The sequence below is a fragment of the Paramisgurnus dabryanus genome, chromosome 20 (assembly GCF_030506205.2).
Source record: "Paramisgurnus dabryanus chromosome 20, PD_genome_1.1, whole genome shotgun sequence".
NCBI lineage: Eukaryota > Metazoa > Chordata > Actinopteri > Cypriniformes > Cobitidae > Paramisgurnus > Paramisgurnus dabryanus.
Genome location: NC_133356.1, coordinates 3,565,841 through 3,583,274, shown reverse-complemented (window position 1 = coordinate 3,583,274; position 17,434 = coordinate 3,565,841). Strand labels below are relative to the sequence as shown.

The 17,434-nt window shown below is 37.3% G+C and overlaps 1 protein-coding gene across 2 annotated transcripts in view; it reads left to right on the top strand.

Moving 5' to 3' along the window:
* pcdh15a (protocadherin-related 15a) overlaps nucleotides 1–17,434 on the top strand; it is a 316,642-nt gene that overhangs the window by 251,225 nt on the left and 47,983 nt on the right. For both annotated transcript variants that reach the window (XM_073812872.1, XM_065296062.2), the window contains 4 exons: nucleotides 35–162; nucleotides 4,991–5,206; nucleotides 7,049–7,137; nucleotides 9,786–9,962. In XM_073812872.1, the coding sequence (XP_073668973.1) occupies nucleotides 35–162; nucleotides 4,991–5,206; nucleotides 7,049–7,137; nucleotides 9,786–9,962 (610 nt within the window). The remainder of the gene's footprint in view (nucleotides 1–34; nucleotides 163–4,990; nucleotides 5,207–7,048; nucleotides 7,138–9,785; nucleotides 9,963–17,434) is intronic.

The following is a 17,434-nucleotide window of genomic DNA, read 5'->3' as shown; positions in this document are numbered from 1 at the left end:
TTTTTCTCTCTTCTGTCTGTGGGACTTTAACCAGCAAACACAGCGAAGGTTTACATCGAGGTTCAGGATGAGAATGATCATCCGCCGGTCTTCTCAAGGTCCCTGTACATCGGTGGCGTGACAGAAGACACAAAGACTTTCACTACAGTCCTTAAAATTGTGGTACGTATTAATTACTGAACAAAGTCAAAATATTTGTATTATTATAAGGCAGGTTTCTTATAAGCTATAAGATAATACAATAATGACATTTTATTTCTTTTTAGTTTGTGCATTGACATGTATTCATTAAAACAAGATATCAGAAGTGACACAGTGGTTATTAATTCACGAGTATGAGATGTTAGCAGGTCTTGGTGTGTGTGCTGCATTATATTTCATTTATTCAGTGAGAAACATACTGTTCACGTCCAGACACACCTGTCGACGGTAAAGCACAAATCTCTCACTCTGTTTAAAGGTACTCTCGCTTCATCATATCTCTCTGACATTGTTCAGACAGCTGCTATCTCTATTTCTAATGATTTGGAGGGCAAGTTCCTGATGCCCATATATTACAGCAGTGTTTCTCAATTCCAGTCCTCACGCCGCCCTCCCAGAATGTTTAAGATGTCTTCCTTTATAAAACACACCTGATTCAGCTTATCAACCCTCTCCCACAGACTATTCGGTGTGTGACATCCCAGTACTGCAAGAGCAAGTCCTTTAAACTCAAATGTTCTTGCGGTACTGTGATGTCACAGTGATGTCACCACTGATATTAAATAAGTTGTTCTTACCGACAAATGTGTGGTACTTACTTTTAGGTATCTACATGGTAATTAATTGGTTTCATTACTGTACTTACCAGTGGTAGTTATTATGTAATTCTAGATAAGTACTGGGTAATAACAGATACATACTCATAGTGTAGATATACTGTAACTAACGATAAACATTACTGTACTTACAAATAAATGTACAATATAAGTATTTAGTATTTACAGGCAAGGTAGGATTAATGACAGGTATTTATAGTGTACGTATATGATAACTAATATCAAACACTACTGTACTTACACAATAATACAGTATACCTACACTATAAGTATGTATCTGTTATTACCTAGTACTTATCTAGAGTTACATAATAACTACCAAATTTGTACCACTGGTAAGTACAATAATGATACCAATTAATTAACATGTAGATACCTAAAAGTAAGTACCACACATTTGTCTGTAAGTACAACTTATTTACCATATATGTACGAGGTAAGTACACGTACTTTAAAATAAAGTGCTACCTACATCTTCATAATTAACACACTAACAAGCTGATGAGTTCAATCTGGTATTTTAATATAAAAAGCAATGTTGGGGAAGCTACCTTGAAACTGTAGTTAGATAAACTACAAAGCTGCTCATTAAAGTATAGCCATACCCATCTGAAAAAGTAGTTAGCTACACGACAGGTTACTATTAAAAAGTAGCTAGCTATATTAATTACTTTCATTTGTCACAACAGCATTATATTACAGATAACTGAATATAATTTTTTATAAAGAATATTTTAACAAAAGGATTTGGGGTTTAAAACAATGTAATGTAATACAATTATAATTTCAGTATCGTTTTAGTTTGTGAACTACAAATATTTATCTCAAACTGATAAATATTTAAAATTGATATAAAAAGAAATCATATTTTCTATTTATTATAATTATAATTATTTTTTAAATGACTTAGAAACACTTTTATTTTAGCTCTTTATAATAATAATAATAATAGTGATGACACGGTCAATCACCGCATCCTCCTGTCGACTCTCATGTCTATGGGTGTCACTGACACAGCGCTTCTATGGTTCAAGTCGTACCTCTCTGATAGGTCATTTCGGGTATCCTGGAGAGGTGACGTCTCCGAACCCCAACGTCTTGATACCGGGGTCCCTCAAGGCTCTGTGCTTGGACCGCTGCTCTTTTCGATATACATGACATCCCTGGGCTCTGTCATTCGGAAACATGGCTTTTCCTACCACTGCTATGCAGACGACACTCAACTCCACTTGTCGTTCCACCCTGATGATCCTACGGTTTCTGCCCGCATCTCGGCATGCCTGAGGGACATCTCACTCTGGATGAAGGATCACCATCTCCAGCTTAACCTTGCGAAGACAGAACTGCTTGTCATATCATCTGAACCAAAGATTCAGCACAACTTTTCCATTCAGCTAGGTTCCTCGACCATCACGCCTTCCAAGACGGCCAAAAACCTGGGAGTGGTCATTGATGATCGGCTTAGCTTCACGGAGCATGTTGCCAGCACCGCTCGCTCTTGTAGATTCATCCTCTACAATATTAGGAAAATTAGACCTTTCCTAGATGTGCATGCTACGCAGGTCCTGGTCCAAGCTCTTGTCCTGTCCAGGCTGGACTACTGCAATGCACTACTGGCAGGACTTCCAGCCTGCACGACCAAAACCCCTACAGATGATTCAGAACGCAGCGGCAAGAGTGGTCTTCAATGAGCCAAAGAGGGCGCACGTCACTCCTCTCTTTGTCAAGTTACACTGGCTTCCTATAGCAGCCCACATCAAATTTAAGGCTCTGCTCCTGGCCTTTAAAACCATCACTGGGTCAGCACCCCCTTACCTTCGCTTGCTTATAGAGCCTTATGTACCCTCTCGATCACTGCGCTCTGCCACCGAGCGAAGACTTGTGGTACCATCTCAAAAAGGGAAGAAAACACTAACGCGTACCTTCTCAGGAACTGTCCCACAACTGTGGAATGATCTGCCGGTCGTGACACGATCAGCTGACACTGTAGCTGTCTTTAAGACTCGGCTAAAAACCCATTTCTTCCATCATTACCTAACTTCCTAATTACAGATTTACTATCTTTATTTAGTTACCTTCTCTTTATCTCTTTCTCTATTTACCTTCCTCTTTATCTAAAAAAAAAAAATAAAAAAAAAATACTAACCCTTGGCTATGTATATTGTGTTGGACTTGGTGAGACTATTTCCAGTGCACTTATGTATTGCTGTTCTTATGTTGCCATAATTGCTTCTATTGTTTACCTCACTTGTAAGTCGCTTTGGACAAAAGCGTCTGCTAAATGACTAAATGTAAATGTAAATGTAAATGTACTCGAGTCCGGTCTCGAGACCCGATTTCTGCTTTCTCGGACTCGTCTCGGACTTGTTCCTTCAAAGAATTGGTCTTGACTCAGTCTCGGACCACAGTGGGAGGAGAAGAACTCGTAATTTCAGGTCAAGTCCTTGAGACAAACACATTTTTTTATGTTCATATAAAAAAACACACAACACAACACATAACAATAATAATAAAATACAATGTTGATGGGCATTATTTGAAAATTACATCCCATGGTGCAATGCAAAAATACTGCCATCAGAGCCGTTTATTTATCTCTAGAAAAATAGGCAGAAGATGATGCACGTGATAGGGATTTTTTTTTAATGATAGTAAAAGCATAGTCCATATTAAGACGTTAACACTGCTCCTCTAAACAATTCCCAATCTAGCTTAGTCTGTAGGCCTAACTGTTGATTATTAACTGGGGTTAAATTACATCATGAATATGAAAACTGACACGTTTTTATGATCTTGGTCTCGACTCCTAAAGGACTAGGTCTCGACTCGGGCTTGCTTCCTCAAAGCCTCGGTCTTGACTCGGACTCAACTCTATTTGAAAACCAATGGACTCGGTCTTGACCCTTCAAAGACTCGGTCTTGACTTGGACTCAGCATAGGCGTCTCGTCCCCATCACTAAATAATATTTATAAACTGTTATTAATAATTATAATAAACAAACTAAGATATATAATTAAATCATGTGGTTTGATAAATGCAAAATCTGAAACAGTGGGACAAACACAATGTTAGTATTCTTTTATGGGTTTGTTACTAAACTGGGGCAGGACAAATTTGATTTTGGAATAATGGGAAACATGGATTCTTCACTGCACTTAAAATACAAATAGACATTTGCTATAGAAGCAGGGCCAGCCTTCTATTGGGTTATGGGGCCCTAGGCGAAACCTTGAAAATGGGCCCCCACTGGTGTAAAAAATTTCACAGCAATGCAAGTGAAATTAAAACAGACAAAAATGAAAATTTATATATTTAAGTGTAGAAGTTTTTTTTATTGCAACATATTAAGCAATGTTGTTAGAGCAACAACTGTAGTGCAACAGAACTACAGTACTGTATGTATCAATATAAATATCATGAATATTAATACAAAATAAATACTATAGGGTGATACAGTATTCTGTATACTGTTTTTGAACCCTACTGTAGTATTTTTTTGTATCTAAGAATTTTACTACACAGTTTACTGCAGTAAATTATAGTCTTTTTTCATGTGGGTTAATTTAGAAACTTTGATGGACATTTTTCTTATGTTTTTAAATTAGGCATTAAACAATGTAAAGCAGAAAATACCTTTACCTTGTGATTGCTTTTCTTTCTCTGCTTTTTTCTTTTTTCTCTTCAACTCCTAAAAGGTATCGCTTTAATGCAATAGTTTGCCAAAGCCTACCACTACAACCTCATCAGTCTTGTTTTTATCTTTATTGAAAGATGTAACGTAAACATTGCGTTGTTATACGATACTACTTTACCCATAATCCAAAACGTTTCATTTCCAAGCATGCGCAATGAGACACACCTCCGCAAGCGCCATCGCGTCATTAACATTATGCAAATTAGCCCACTCTGTTCTTATTTTGTAATGTTTATGTCTTTACATATATGGTTTTGTATTTATTATCATTTTACTGTAGATTGTTGTGTGGGGAATTGATCTTGTTGTTCAACCCCTGATTGAACTTGGGGCTCGAGCCGAGCCTGGGGTTTGAGCTCCCTTTAAAAACATCAAGCCAAGATTGTTTACCATTATACTTTACAGGTGAACTAGTCAATCGGCTATCAGTATCTCTATTTTGAAGGTTAAGGTTTCAATTTCTTTAATGTGTATCAGGCTACAGATGTTGACACCGGAAACTACAGTAAAATGGCTTATAGACTGATCATCCCACCTGCGGCTGAGGGCCAGGACAGTTTCATCATTGAGACCTACACGGGCATCATAAAGAGCGCCATCATGTTCAGAAACATGCGCCGGTCTTACTTCAAGTTTGAGGTCATTGCCACAGACAACTACGGGCTTGGTCTGAGCAGCAGAGCGGATGTGGTGGTGAGTGCGTGTGATTTTGTTTCGGATCCTGCATGCATCATAGCTCAACATAATAACAGTTCAAACTCATTTACTGAAAATAGCTCAGTGAAATGAAGTTTTGTCATCCCTTTGGCGAAGCAAAATGAGTGTTTGGGTTTAGCTAAAGTCAAATCATTGAATAATTTAAATCGCAGAACAGTATTTCTACAGAGTGCTGTTTGCTTTGATAAAAATATCCCATCAGTCTATATGCTCGTGCATTTCAAGATGTTAAGTTTGGGTAAATGTGTGTTTACGTAAGCACGTGTGCACTAGTTATGAATATATAAATGAATTATTTTTTACTGTCAGCTGAATAATTTATGCTGCTATATTTCTTGGACTACTTCTTGCCAGCGTCTGTATAATATGCAGAAGCCTCTGAGGCTAATGAATGCCAAATAAAATAAGAGGGATTTGAAAGATCAATATTGCTGCATCAGTTTTTTTTTTTTTTTAGAAATGATGTCATTAGTTTTTGCATTGCTCTAATTTGATTAGGTAATATAATATTCTTTTACAGTTGATCGCATATCTGTATGCATTCATATTGCTGTCCCACTGTTATTGACCTGCTGAATTTAAGCCTAAAAAAAGTTTACAAAAATGCGTCATCCCTGGCACCCTATGTCTGAAAGTAATGAAAATGCTTATAGTTGGCGTTTTCACATTTAATGCAATTTTTTTTTTTTAAGAACTTTGCATTCTGCATAATATTTTGAGTGAGAAATAGTGCAAAATGTCGATACCAATTGCCAAGATGTCTGCGTGTCAGCGTATGGCACAACAGCGTTTCGGACCTGAGTTCGAGTCTTGGGTCGTGATCCTGTCCTAACTTATGTTTCAGATGTTAAAAATAACATTATATTTAACTTATATATAACTTATATTTAATTTATGTTGCAGCATTTTGTTGTTTTAATATTTTTCCAAATAATAAAGCAATAAACCCCGAGAAGCAGTGGGTTACCAGTGCATTTTATAACAGCTAAGGGGCGTTGTTAGGCACGACGATGTTAGTGATGATCAAATATGCTTGGAAGCATGCTGAACTCTTTCCCCGTCAGCGTTTTTTTTTTTTTAAGTTGCCACCCAGTTTTAGTTTAATGCCTTCCAGAAAATTATCTTCTTTGTATAAACATAAAATATCAAATGAAAGAACAGACCATCCGCTTTGAAACAAAAACAAACAAAAAAACATTTCATCCTACCTTCATTTGATCTCTTATCACCTCTCAAATTGTTTTATTAAAAGCGGAGATAATTCCATTTTTGTGAAGAACTTTAGTAAGAGATCAGATTCAGACGGAGCCATGAACATTACTACACGGTGTTTTCAGTGAATGCGTCAGTGTTTAAGTTGGGTAAGATCGCCACCCAGTGGATAATAGCGGACGTGTGAACTTGAGTTATAAAATCCTCAGACAACGTTTTCTCTTTATCGACGAGATGACTCAACAATATTTATTGATAATTATCTGGATATCGCCATTAATTGTTCAATTGTAGACAAATTAAAAATATGATTTAAGACTGTGGTGTTTATTTTCATAAATCAATACGCAGTAACAGTGGCGCAGTGATACTTATGTAATGTGGTCTGAACCGTGAGGTTACCGGTGTATTTTATCACGGCTTAGAACGCGTTTCAACCAATCAGAATGAAGAACCAGAACTGCCCGTTTTATAATAAGAATTTTATCACAGATATCAAAGTTTTAGACTCCAGTGTATGTTTAATATCTCACAGTCGTGTAGAACTGGACTACAGATTGAATCTAATTTTCTGACTCTCTTGTATTTCCTGTGTGTGTGTTTAAGGTGTCGGTCGTGAACGCGTTGGACATGCAGGTTGTGGTCTCAAATGTGCCGCCCACCGTTGTGGAGGAGAATAAAGATCAGCTGATTGCGTGAGATATCAGTTTTGTTTTCTGCACCATCACCCACCTTGCTTTCTCAGTTACTTTGACTTTATCTAAATTGTACAACCACAAAATTAAGAACTTAAAATAATGTTTAATAAGCAAAAAAACAAAGCGTGTAGATCCCAATTGCTTTGCTAACATTAGTGAAAACTATTGCTAATATATATATATATATATGATGCATTCTGGGAAACCATCACATGGTGAGATTTTACCAATTATAGATTACCATATGAAAGCTGGTTAGTTTCAGGCCATTTTCAAATCAGTTATTGTTCATCTGTGATTTTCAGGAATGGAATTTTGAGAAAAATGGGTTTAAAGTGATGCAAAGAAAATAAAAGAGTCAAGTATTACAAGTTAAAGTCACTTTATTGTGGTAAAAATTGTCACTTTGACCCCAGGTACACTTGCAAACATTTGAACATTTGCCAAGATATTTTCCTAAAGTTTGAGAACATGAATTCTCATTACTGTAATATAAAAAAGCTTTATTTGTGTAATGATCAGTGAGATAGAGGCAGACATTTATTAAAAGAAACAAAACACAGCAGGCAAACAGAAAACAAGATAATCCAGGGAACCAAACCATTATATCAAACATACATTCAACAACTGACGCAAGACAACTGAAACATTGGGGCTGTGTCCAAAACCGCATACTGTGACAGTACGTACTGAATGAGATGAAGTACCTACTTACTGACTGTTAAAACAGTAGATACTGTATAGTATGAATCATGGTAGGATGAATGAGATCCGGACGTACTACATCCACCATGTTGATACATCACGACATTGTTGTCATTTCGGCGCAAATACAACAGCATCGCCGCTTTCCACCATTTCCTAATATGACGACGCCTTCGTTGGATAACTCCTCTCCTGGGGTATCATGGGATAGTGAAGTGTCTGTCGTATGCACACTGCAAAATCTAACCGGACATAGTAGGTCATCCGGGTACTTTTCGCTATTTCGCGAATTCGGACTTACTACTCGTCTCGCCTATACGGCTTTTCTCCTACTATATAGTATGGAAGTAGGCTGGGGCTATATACACATGGGTTAACAAGATAAAAGACACATCTGGGAAACAATCAACTCCAAGGATCAATGAATAAAAGACTACAAATCATGGCAGAACAGAACTTCAAAATGAGAGACAAGACTAAGGAATGAGTTCATTACAATTTGCTATATTTAATATAATATGCTATATTTTTATTGGTAAAGAGCATCAAAATAGATTCTGTTGTATTGCCTGCTGTTAGTTTTCATTTTAAAAATAAATAAATAATTGGGTCTGTAAAGGGTTATTCTCATTATTGTATTAATATAATGACTGTAATCTAATGAGAAGTCTAATTACAGTTTCACATTACAGTAATGAGAGCTAATGTGCTTAACTCCCATAAAAAAAAAATTTGTAAATGTGAAATGTATTTTTATCATTTTGATTTTGGTTATAATATGACCCAGACATTCACAAAAACACAAGATTTCATTTTTTAAAAAGAAATATACCCTGTGTACACTACAGAATGCACTAACCCAGTGGTTCTCAACCTGGTGGCCGGGGTCCCTGGGGGGCCGCAAGATGGTGCCAGGGGGGCCCCAGTTTAATGACATTTTATAAAATACATTTATTTATCATGAATTCTGTGTAATTAAATCTAAAAAAAAATTAAGGCTACTAACCAACAGCACTACTTTGCATAATTTAAAATGTTTTGTTTAATTAAAAGTTTTAGGTTTAGAACTGGTTTTGTCATCAATTTTCTTTGGGGGGGCATGAAGGAATGTGCTGTACATAAGGGGGGGCTGCATGCTGAAAAAGTTTGAGAACCACTGCTCTAACCTATCTAATGTATACTGTTTTAAAGGTTAGTGTTATCTTAAATGAAGCATTGATGTTGTTTTATCACAAACAGTGTTCCCACGGGGGCTTGAAATTTTTGAAAGTTTGTGAATCTGGGGGAAAAAATCAAGGCCCTGGGACTTTTTAAGCGCATGTTTTAAACTGTTCGCTTTAAATGCTTATATCTTCTGTATGTGAATGTTGATTCATACCAAAATACTTTTTTGCATAGTTGTGTTTGACACATGAAAATGTCTCGGGTTACGTATGTTACTGTTGTTCCCTGAGAAAGGAACGAGACGCTGTGCCATACTTCCTGCGTCCCTGTAAAGCCGTCTTTGGCAATATTTCAGACAACGATATACTTCCTGGCTCCGGCATCACCCTGTCTTTTTTGTTGAGCCTCACCATTGGTTAAATTTGATATACACATTCACGCACTTACCCCAAAGTGTCACTGCAGTGACGCAGCGCTAGTTCCCTCAAAAGGGAACTGTAACAATGTATCTTAAAAGGTAATATGATGTTGCCTTGCTCTCACTTGAATTGTGTCCCCACATTTAGTCCTTGAATTTGAGGGTATTGGACCTGGAAAGTCCTTGAATTTGAAGTTAACTTAGGTGTGGGAACCCTCTATTACACAAAGAAAAAATGCTGCAAACTCTATCACATTTAACTCCTATAGAAAAATCTGCCATGTAAGAGCATTTAATGTAATAAATTGTATAACTACAAAAGACATGATCTAGTCATTACATTGTCTGTGTTTCACAGTATTTTGGAACGCTATGTGCAAGATCAGATCCCCGGTGCTAAAGTGATAGTGGAGTCGATTGGCCCCCGTCGACATGGAGAGGGATATGAACTGGAGGACTACACTAAATCAGATCTGCAGGTGTACGCCATCGACCCTCTAACCAACAGAGCCATCTCCAGACAAGAGCTCTTCAAGTAAGCCAAACTCAGACCCACTCCTGATGTCTCTAACAAATAGCCTGATGCTCCTAGCGTGTTCTGCATTGCTATCTGAGAGCGGCGCTGTACCCCTGCTGCATCTACTGCGATAAATATATATATTTCAGCCGAGTTGTGAGCTTGAGAATGATATGTGATGGAAAAGAAAGACCGGTGTGCTGTGCGGTTTACGAACGAATCGCTCATTTGGTGCGGTTTATAAATCAGTTTAATGAACCGACTGGTGAATCGGTGACTCATACGAATCAAACTCGAATCTTTGGACTGCACCGTCAGGCAAATCACTTCCTTGCTGAATTGGCTACGAATGCTCGCTCGTGGACCCTCGGGATATTATCTCAAAATGAGCCGAGAACTATTATGGTGCTTGTCGAAAGCAAAAGTTAAAATGCTCATTTTTATGGTTAGTAAAAATTAAACAGTCTAATTACTTCATTATCAATTTACATAATGTCACAGTTTTTACTTAAAGCAAACATCGGTGGTTCAAGTTCGAATCTTATTTTTCCAGATCTTGTTCTCTCTCCTCACGCACCCGTAATTATAAAATAACAATGCAACAAGTAAATGAGAAAAAGACAATTCATTGCATTTGAAAAGCGTACAGCACCTGTCCAATTTAGCCAAAAAGAGAAATCCCTTAATGTTGACAAACAGAGCGGTAAGCTCATTTCTACTCTGCTTTGCCCCATGGCATGGTGGGCGGACGCGGGTGCCTCTGGTATACAACGTGAGCCATCAGGATTCTGCTCAAATATGTGTTTACTGTGCCAACACACATCTCATTCATATTCACAAACACAAGAGAGATCATCATCCACCTGCTCTATTCTACCTTGTTTTGCACACTTGTTATTTTTGCTCTTATTTGTTCTCTGGTTTTTGTGTCAGAGGACTCAGAATTTATGATAAATTAATGTATATAATAAAATATAATTACTGTGTAATTAAACCTCATTAAAAATAAGGCTACAGCACTACTTTGTAAAACTTCATGTTTTATGCCAATTTTTACAAGATGTAATATAAGTCTCAGGTGTGCCTAGAATGTGTCTGTGAAGTTTCAGCTCAAAATACCCCACAAATCATTTATTATAGCATGTACAAAATGTCACTGTTTGGGTGGGAGCAAAAAAATGCAAATGAGCTACAGGTCCTCACAACAGACAGTGAGCGCTTTCGCTTAAAAATAGATCTGATTCCTGTGAATACAGTCTGAGACATTAGTATCTTTAGCCACATTAGTGCTGTAGCATGCTAATAGGGTGGCCATTCGCCGGACCCGGTGCGGATGCAAAAATACATTGTGCACATGCACATAATAATTGTGCTTAAATTCACGTCTTATATTTACCTCTTATCACATGATTCACATCAAAAAACATGCAATAGCAAGGCAATTGCAACACACATTGTAATGGGAATGGGGCGTTGTTAATTCTACAGCATTCATGTCTTTCATAACATTACATAAATCAATAAAATAGTGCTGTGCCTTTCGAAAAGTATGTTTTCTTTGCCTATATCTGAAAAGTTTTTAAGAACAACTTTCTCCAATTGAACTTTGACTTTGTACATTTATCCAGAGATAAAGCATGAACTCGACGAGAGATGCTGTGCGCAGCGTTGCCAAGTCCTCTGCTTTTTTAAGTTCAGATTAAGGTTACTGTTTAAACTGTTTTACAAGTTTAATTTTTTCTGCCGGTTAAAAATCATAAGTTATTGGCATTTGGGCATTTTATTCTTTTGGGCTAGTTTTGAATGTCCATTGGGATGGTTTTGATATGTGAATCTGGCAACCCTGACTGTGAGCTTGCACAGACGTTGGGTTTGGATGATATAAAATGTTCATGTAAACAAACAAATTTTAATCAGATTGCTATGTTTAGGGTGCATGTAAATGGTACTTACATAACCTACAATCAGATTAAATTCAGCCGGATTGACAGAATTTTGTGCATATAAACATAGCTATTGTTTTTTTGTCTTGGAATAAGATTTACATTTGGATGTGCTGTTATTAAGACTGGTTTTCTGCTCCGCTTAAATGTTCTGCTTGAGACAAGTTTGTTTTCTCGTGTCTCAGGTCATGAACATTGAAATCATCTCAGCAGCAGAGTTTGCAGTCTGACACCAAAACTAGTTTTGTGCCCATTTGATCACTCGCAGCGGTGCGCTGTATTGATGAATTCAGTCATCCTGCTGGGTAGAAGCGCATTGACTCTGTGAAACAGGATAAAAACAGCCATTCATTCTTCAGCGCATTCGCACTACGCATCTACAACAGCATGAGTCTGCACATGCTGTTTCTTTTCTCCCACAAAAGCGTATCTAATGTGAGAAGAGATGAAACACTGGTGAATGTAGAGTGAATGTTTATTAATATGTCATATTTAAAGATCACAGGATTCATTATAAAATTCATGCATGAACAGATTTGATCGTAAAAGTTAAAAATGAGTAGCAATAGAGTGGAAACTACTGTAACTTATGGGCAGATATTTAAATAAGTGTGTGCATGACTAATCTGTTATGAAGGCAAATTTGGTCATAATAATTATAGTACATACTTTTAAATAAACTGATATGACACAAATTGTATCTGTTTGAGATAACATATCTGTGCATCAGCAGAGAGAGAAAGTAATTTATATCCCTTAAGACATTAACATCGTCAATATACAGACTGGTCGAAGCGCCATAACAGTATCGTATTTAAAAGGGTTACTGACCTACATTTCTCAAACATCAACAATCTCTCATCTGTGATTATTGAAAACATAAATAAAATGAATGATCTGATTAAATTAGACTACTAAAATCCATCATAATAAATGGAAATGGAATTAAATGGAAAATGATGGATGAGTCTATAGAGACGATGCATGTACAGGTATTTGTTGCCTGTATTATATGAAGTAATGTTTATGCTGTTGGCATGATAAACAAACTGACGTCTATTCAGTTCAGTGAAAATGTAGGCTGGAGATGAGGCAGGAAAATATGCTCAGCTTACGAATGACGGATGTTTGTGCAGCCGGCCAATAATCGCTCAACTTGCTTGGATTGAATAATGTTTGTATAGTAAATATTATAGCCATGTAATATTTACCATAGCCATATAGCAAAAAAAAATAATGTATAGGCCTCACGTTGTTCCAAACCTGTATGAGCTGTTTTTATTCTGTTATTATTACACGGCTCTCTGGAATGCTTGATTCTGATTGGTCAGTTGAGACATTTGCAGGTTCGTTCTTTTCAAATAATAACCGCTCCAAAATAATAACGCATAGCCGGACTACTTGCACGAGTAAAATCGCTCCGCGCCAATAAAGATCAATAAAGATGACTGTCTGTTTGGCGCCATCTTGTGACAAACACTCGACAACCACGACAAGACACATGCTGCCTTCACGTGCTATCGTAATTATGGTAAATACCAAAATCCCATTTGGAAAATGCACATGAACACCCCTCATGTGGTATTTTCCACTGGGCAACTCGTAAAATATTTTGATGCCCGAGTTGCCGAGATGAGATTACCTGTGACCTTTTCAAAATGGCAGAGAGCAGCAGCAACGTCGTGAATGGTTGAATGACAACAAAAGCAATGGTAAATACCAGTTCACAAATGGAAAATGCACTTGAACACAACACGCTGGTAACGACCAGTTCACAAATGGAAAATATCATCTTTCCGATAGCACGTGACATTCCGACAGCTTACTGAGACTGAACTTGACAACTACGAAGCCAACACACAAAAAAATACAGAATGGGCATTAAAACTTCTCAAAGACTGGCTAAAAGAGAAAAAATGGAGACAAGTATGAAGCAGAGGATCTTAATAAGGTATTACGATAATTTTATGCATCTGTGCAAGTTTCGCGGAAGGATACAAATGTTAATTTAAAACAAATATGCCAATAAAATGTTTCAAATTCATATTCATGTCCAGTTTTTTTTTCTTATGTGGCAAGTAGCCGTGTAATAAGCGGGATAATGTAGAGGCAGCCGGTAGTTATTGGGAAATAAGCCCCTTCAGTGTGATACAAGACCCTCCGCTTCGCGTCGGGTCCTGATCACACTGTCGGGGCTTATTTCCCAATAACTACCGGCTGCCTCTACATTATCCCTTACTTATAGTCCTGTCTTGAAACAAAACATCAAATTTTGGCTATATTTCTGAGATGGTAGTAAGCAGATTTGCTTATCGCTTCCACATTACTACTGAAATTAAGGTCCGACTCTAAGGGTGTTTTCTAGTGCTGTGTTCAAAATATCGATACGACGATACATCGTCATCGACGCCTGACGATGCGCACATCGATACAGCACCTTCCGTATCGATTCGGATGTACTTTTGAAAGTAACGTGACGAATTGCTGTTGATACGTGATCCATATGGAAAGGACGCATGTGTCCCGCGGAGTACATAGAGTTAAAGGTGGCGGGGTATACTTTCACTTTGCGTGTCTGTCTCGCTGGCGCATTAAAGTCAATGAGTTCAGTATGAAAGCGCAGATATCTTAGCCTATACTACTGCAAAGGGCTTTATTAGCCATGCTCTTATAAAACAGTACTAACGCATTTGAGAAGAAACACGACAAAGATTTGCATGTGAAAAGTGTATGTCTAGAGAAGAGATACAGAGCTACTTCAAACTATAATAATCTGATTTCTATTAAATAGTATTAAGTCTGACTGCATGTTTATAGATATATTCATAGATGTAGAATAATGAGAGACAAGAGTAAGGCACCATCTTTGTAAAACTGCTTTTAAAAAAACATAAGTTAAGTACAAACTCTGGGATTTTAAATATTTCTAATAGCTAATAAATGAATGGCAAAACACAACTGTTACAACACTGCTTATTCAATGTACAATAAACAAATAATGATAATAATAATAATAATAATAATGTTACTAAATTCTGAACAAAAATGTAGTTCAAAATAGTCTTGTATATCGTGATGCGCATCGTATCGGGACCCTTGTATCGGGATACATATTGTATCGGGGAATTGTTGGCGATACACAGCCCTAGTGTTTTCACACCTAGTTTGTTTGAGCCCTCCAAACGCTCTCGGACCAGTTCAGGGTGTATATGTGAACAAACCAAGTGAACTCAGACCCCCTAAATGGACCCAAAAGTGAACCGAACTCAGACCACGTCAGGAAAAGAACTGGGTACTCTTTTGAGTCCACTATATTGTGAACACCAAAATGACTGAGGTCACATTCGGCTAGTTCGTTTTCTGGTTCACTTTAAGTGAACTGGGTTTGGTTCCTTTAAAATGGACTATATGTGAAAACACCCTAAAATTACACCAAGATTTCTGACTTTATTTTGTGTCTTTAGACCCCTAGAGTCAAGGAATGTGTTAACCTTGAGGGTTTCATTTTATTTCAAAATACAATGACTTCAGTTTTGTCTTTGTTTAACTGGAGGAAGTTTTGACGCATCCAACTGTTATTTTTTATTTATTGATGCACTTACATAGAGAGTCAATGGGGCTGTAGTCATTGGGTGACAGGGCTTAGTATATCTAGGTGTCATCTGCATAGCTGTGGTAAGCAATTTGTTTGTTTTTAACAAATATACAAATTAAACAAAAGCGGGGCAAGAATAGAGCCCTGTGGGACTCCACATGTCATGGGTATCCACTCAAATTTATGGTTACCTATGTTCACATAGTAAACTCCCCATTTTAGGTATAACTTAAATCATTTGAGGACCATCCCAGAGAGCCCTACCCAGTTTTCCAGTCTATGTAAGAGTATGGTGTGATTTACCGTGTCAAAGGCAGCACAAGGATCTAGTAGCACCAACACTGACATTTTACCTGAATCAGAGATTAAGCGAATATCATTTATTATCTTTATGAGCACAGCCTTTGTGACGGAAACAAGATTGAAATTGTCCAGATAGCCATTCGAATCTAAGAATTTGTTTAGCTGATTGAAAAAAAACCTTTTCAATGATCTTGCATATAAAAGGAAGATTTGAGATCTGTAGTCGGTATGATTTTGTGTAGGTTACTCTTTTTTAAGAGAGCCATAACATCTGCCGTTTTTAAGGACTTTGGAAAAGTGACTGTGAGCAGAGAGGTATTTTTATTCATAAGAGATCAGTTTCTAAACAGTTAAGTATCTTTTTAAGAAAGTATGTAGGGAGCGTGTCAAGGATGCAAGTTGATGCTTTAAAGGAGTAGTCTACTTTATAGATGGGGCCCATTGACTTACCATAGTATTTTTTTACCTACTATAAAAAGTCAATGGACCCCATCTTTAAAGTGGACTACTCCTTTAAGATGTTGTACTGTTTCTTCAAAGGTTTTAAATTAATTATGTCAAATTCTGAGAGAAGGACTAATTTCTGAGGTTGTTGTAATGAGATCTGACTGACCACAGTACAATATGAGGCCGTATTGATCGCCATTCTGAGTACTTACCGGTTAAGCCATCATTTATCATTCTTTTTTTAATCATTACACGTGCTTTTTATCACATAGATTATGAGACTTTTACATGGATTTTACAGACAGGGTCACAGATGTGTTCATGTACAATATGTACACACAATATTCAGTTGATTTGCAGTATACTACATGTACAATGCAATACTAAAACTGATACATGGCCACTTTGGATGGCCAAGAGGCCACATGATTGACACGGATAGCAACCAATTACGTTACGTTTTGTGCCGCATCACGTTTAGGGCCGTGGAGAAGTCTCCACAGTAACAGACTGGTTGTGAAAACATCATTCACGGACGTCTCAAAACTTTACAACAACAATAGCAAACACGTTTAAATATCTCTTTTAGATTCCACCTATTGCTTCAAGCTAAAACGTCTTTTCAAAACTTTATGCTGTGTATGCTCGTATACTTTAAAAAAATCCTGTATCTGGAAAAATCCAATCAGAGGAAGACTTTGAAGCGTTTCTAGTTAAGTGTGCCGCATGCATCAGACCGATAGCGTAACGTCTGAGTCTGAGACTAATGACACTGTAGATCAAAAACAGTCTTTCATCAGTCTTTATATGAGGCGCATTGATCGTGTTTAAACATTCATGTTTGAGCAGTGCTTCTATTGAAGTGTTTCCGTTGCAGCAGGGCTAATTGGTTTGACGTAGATACTTATGAAGTGCTTAACATGCAGGTCTCTGTAAACAATATCGATCCAGCTCTGCTTTCGAGTGGGACAGGTTATCAGCTTTGTACTAATTCAAGACATTAAGTAATAACACATAGGTAGATGCGAGCATAGTAAAGCCTTATTACTCACGCAGGGGCGAATAAGTATTTCCATCATATCATGTTGCCTAGTAACCCATAAGATGAACTGAAAAGGCTAAATGTAGCTGGGGTTATGCTGTCATCTCATTAGCAGAATTCCTGTCTCCTTCCGTCCTGCTCAGATGCTTAACACTAGCTA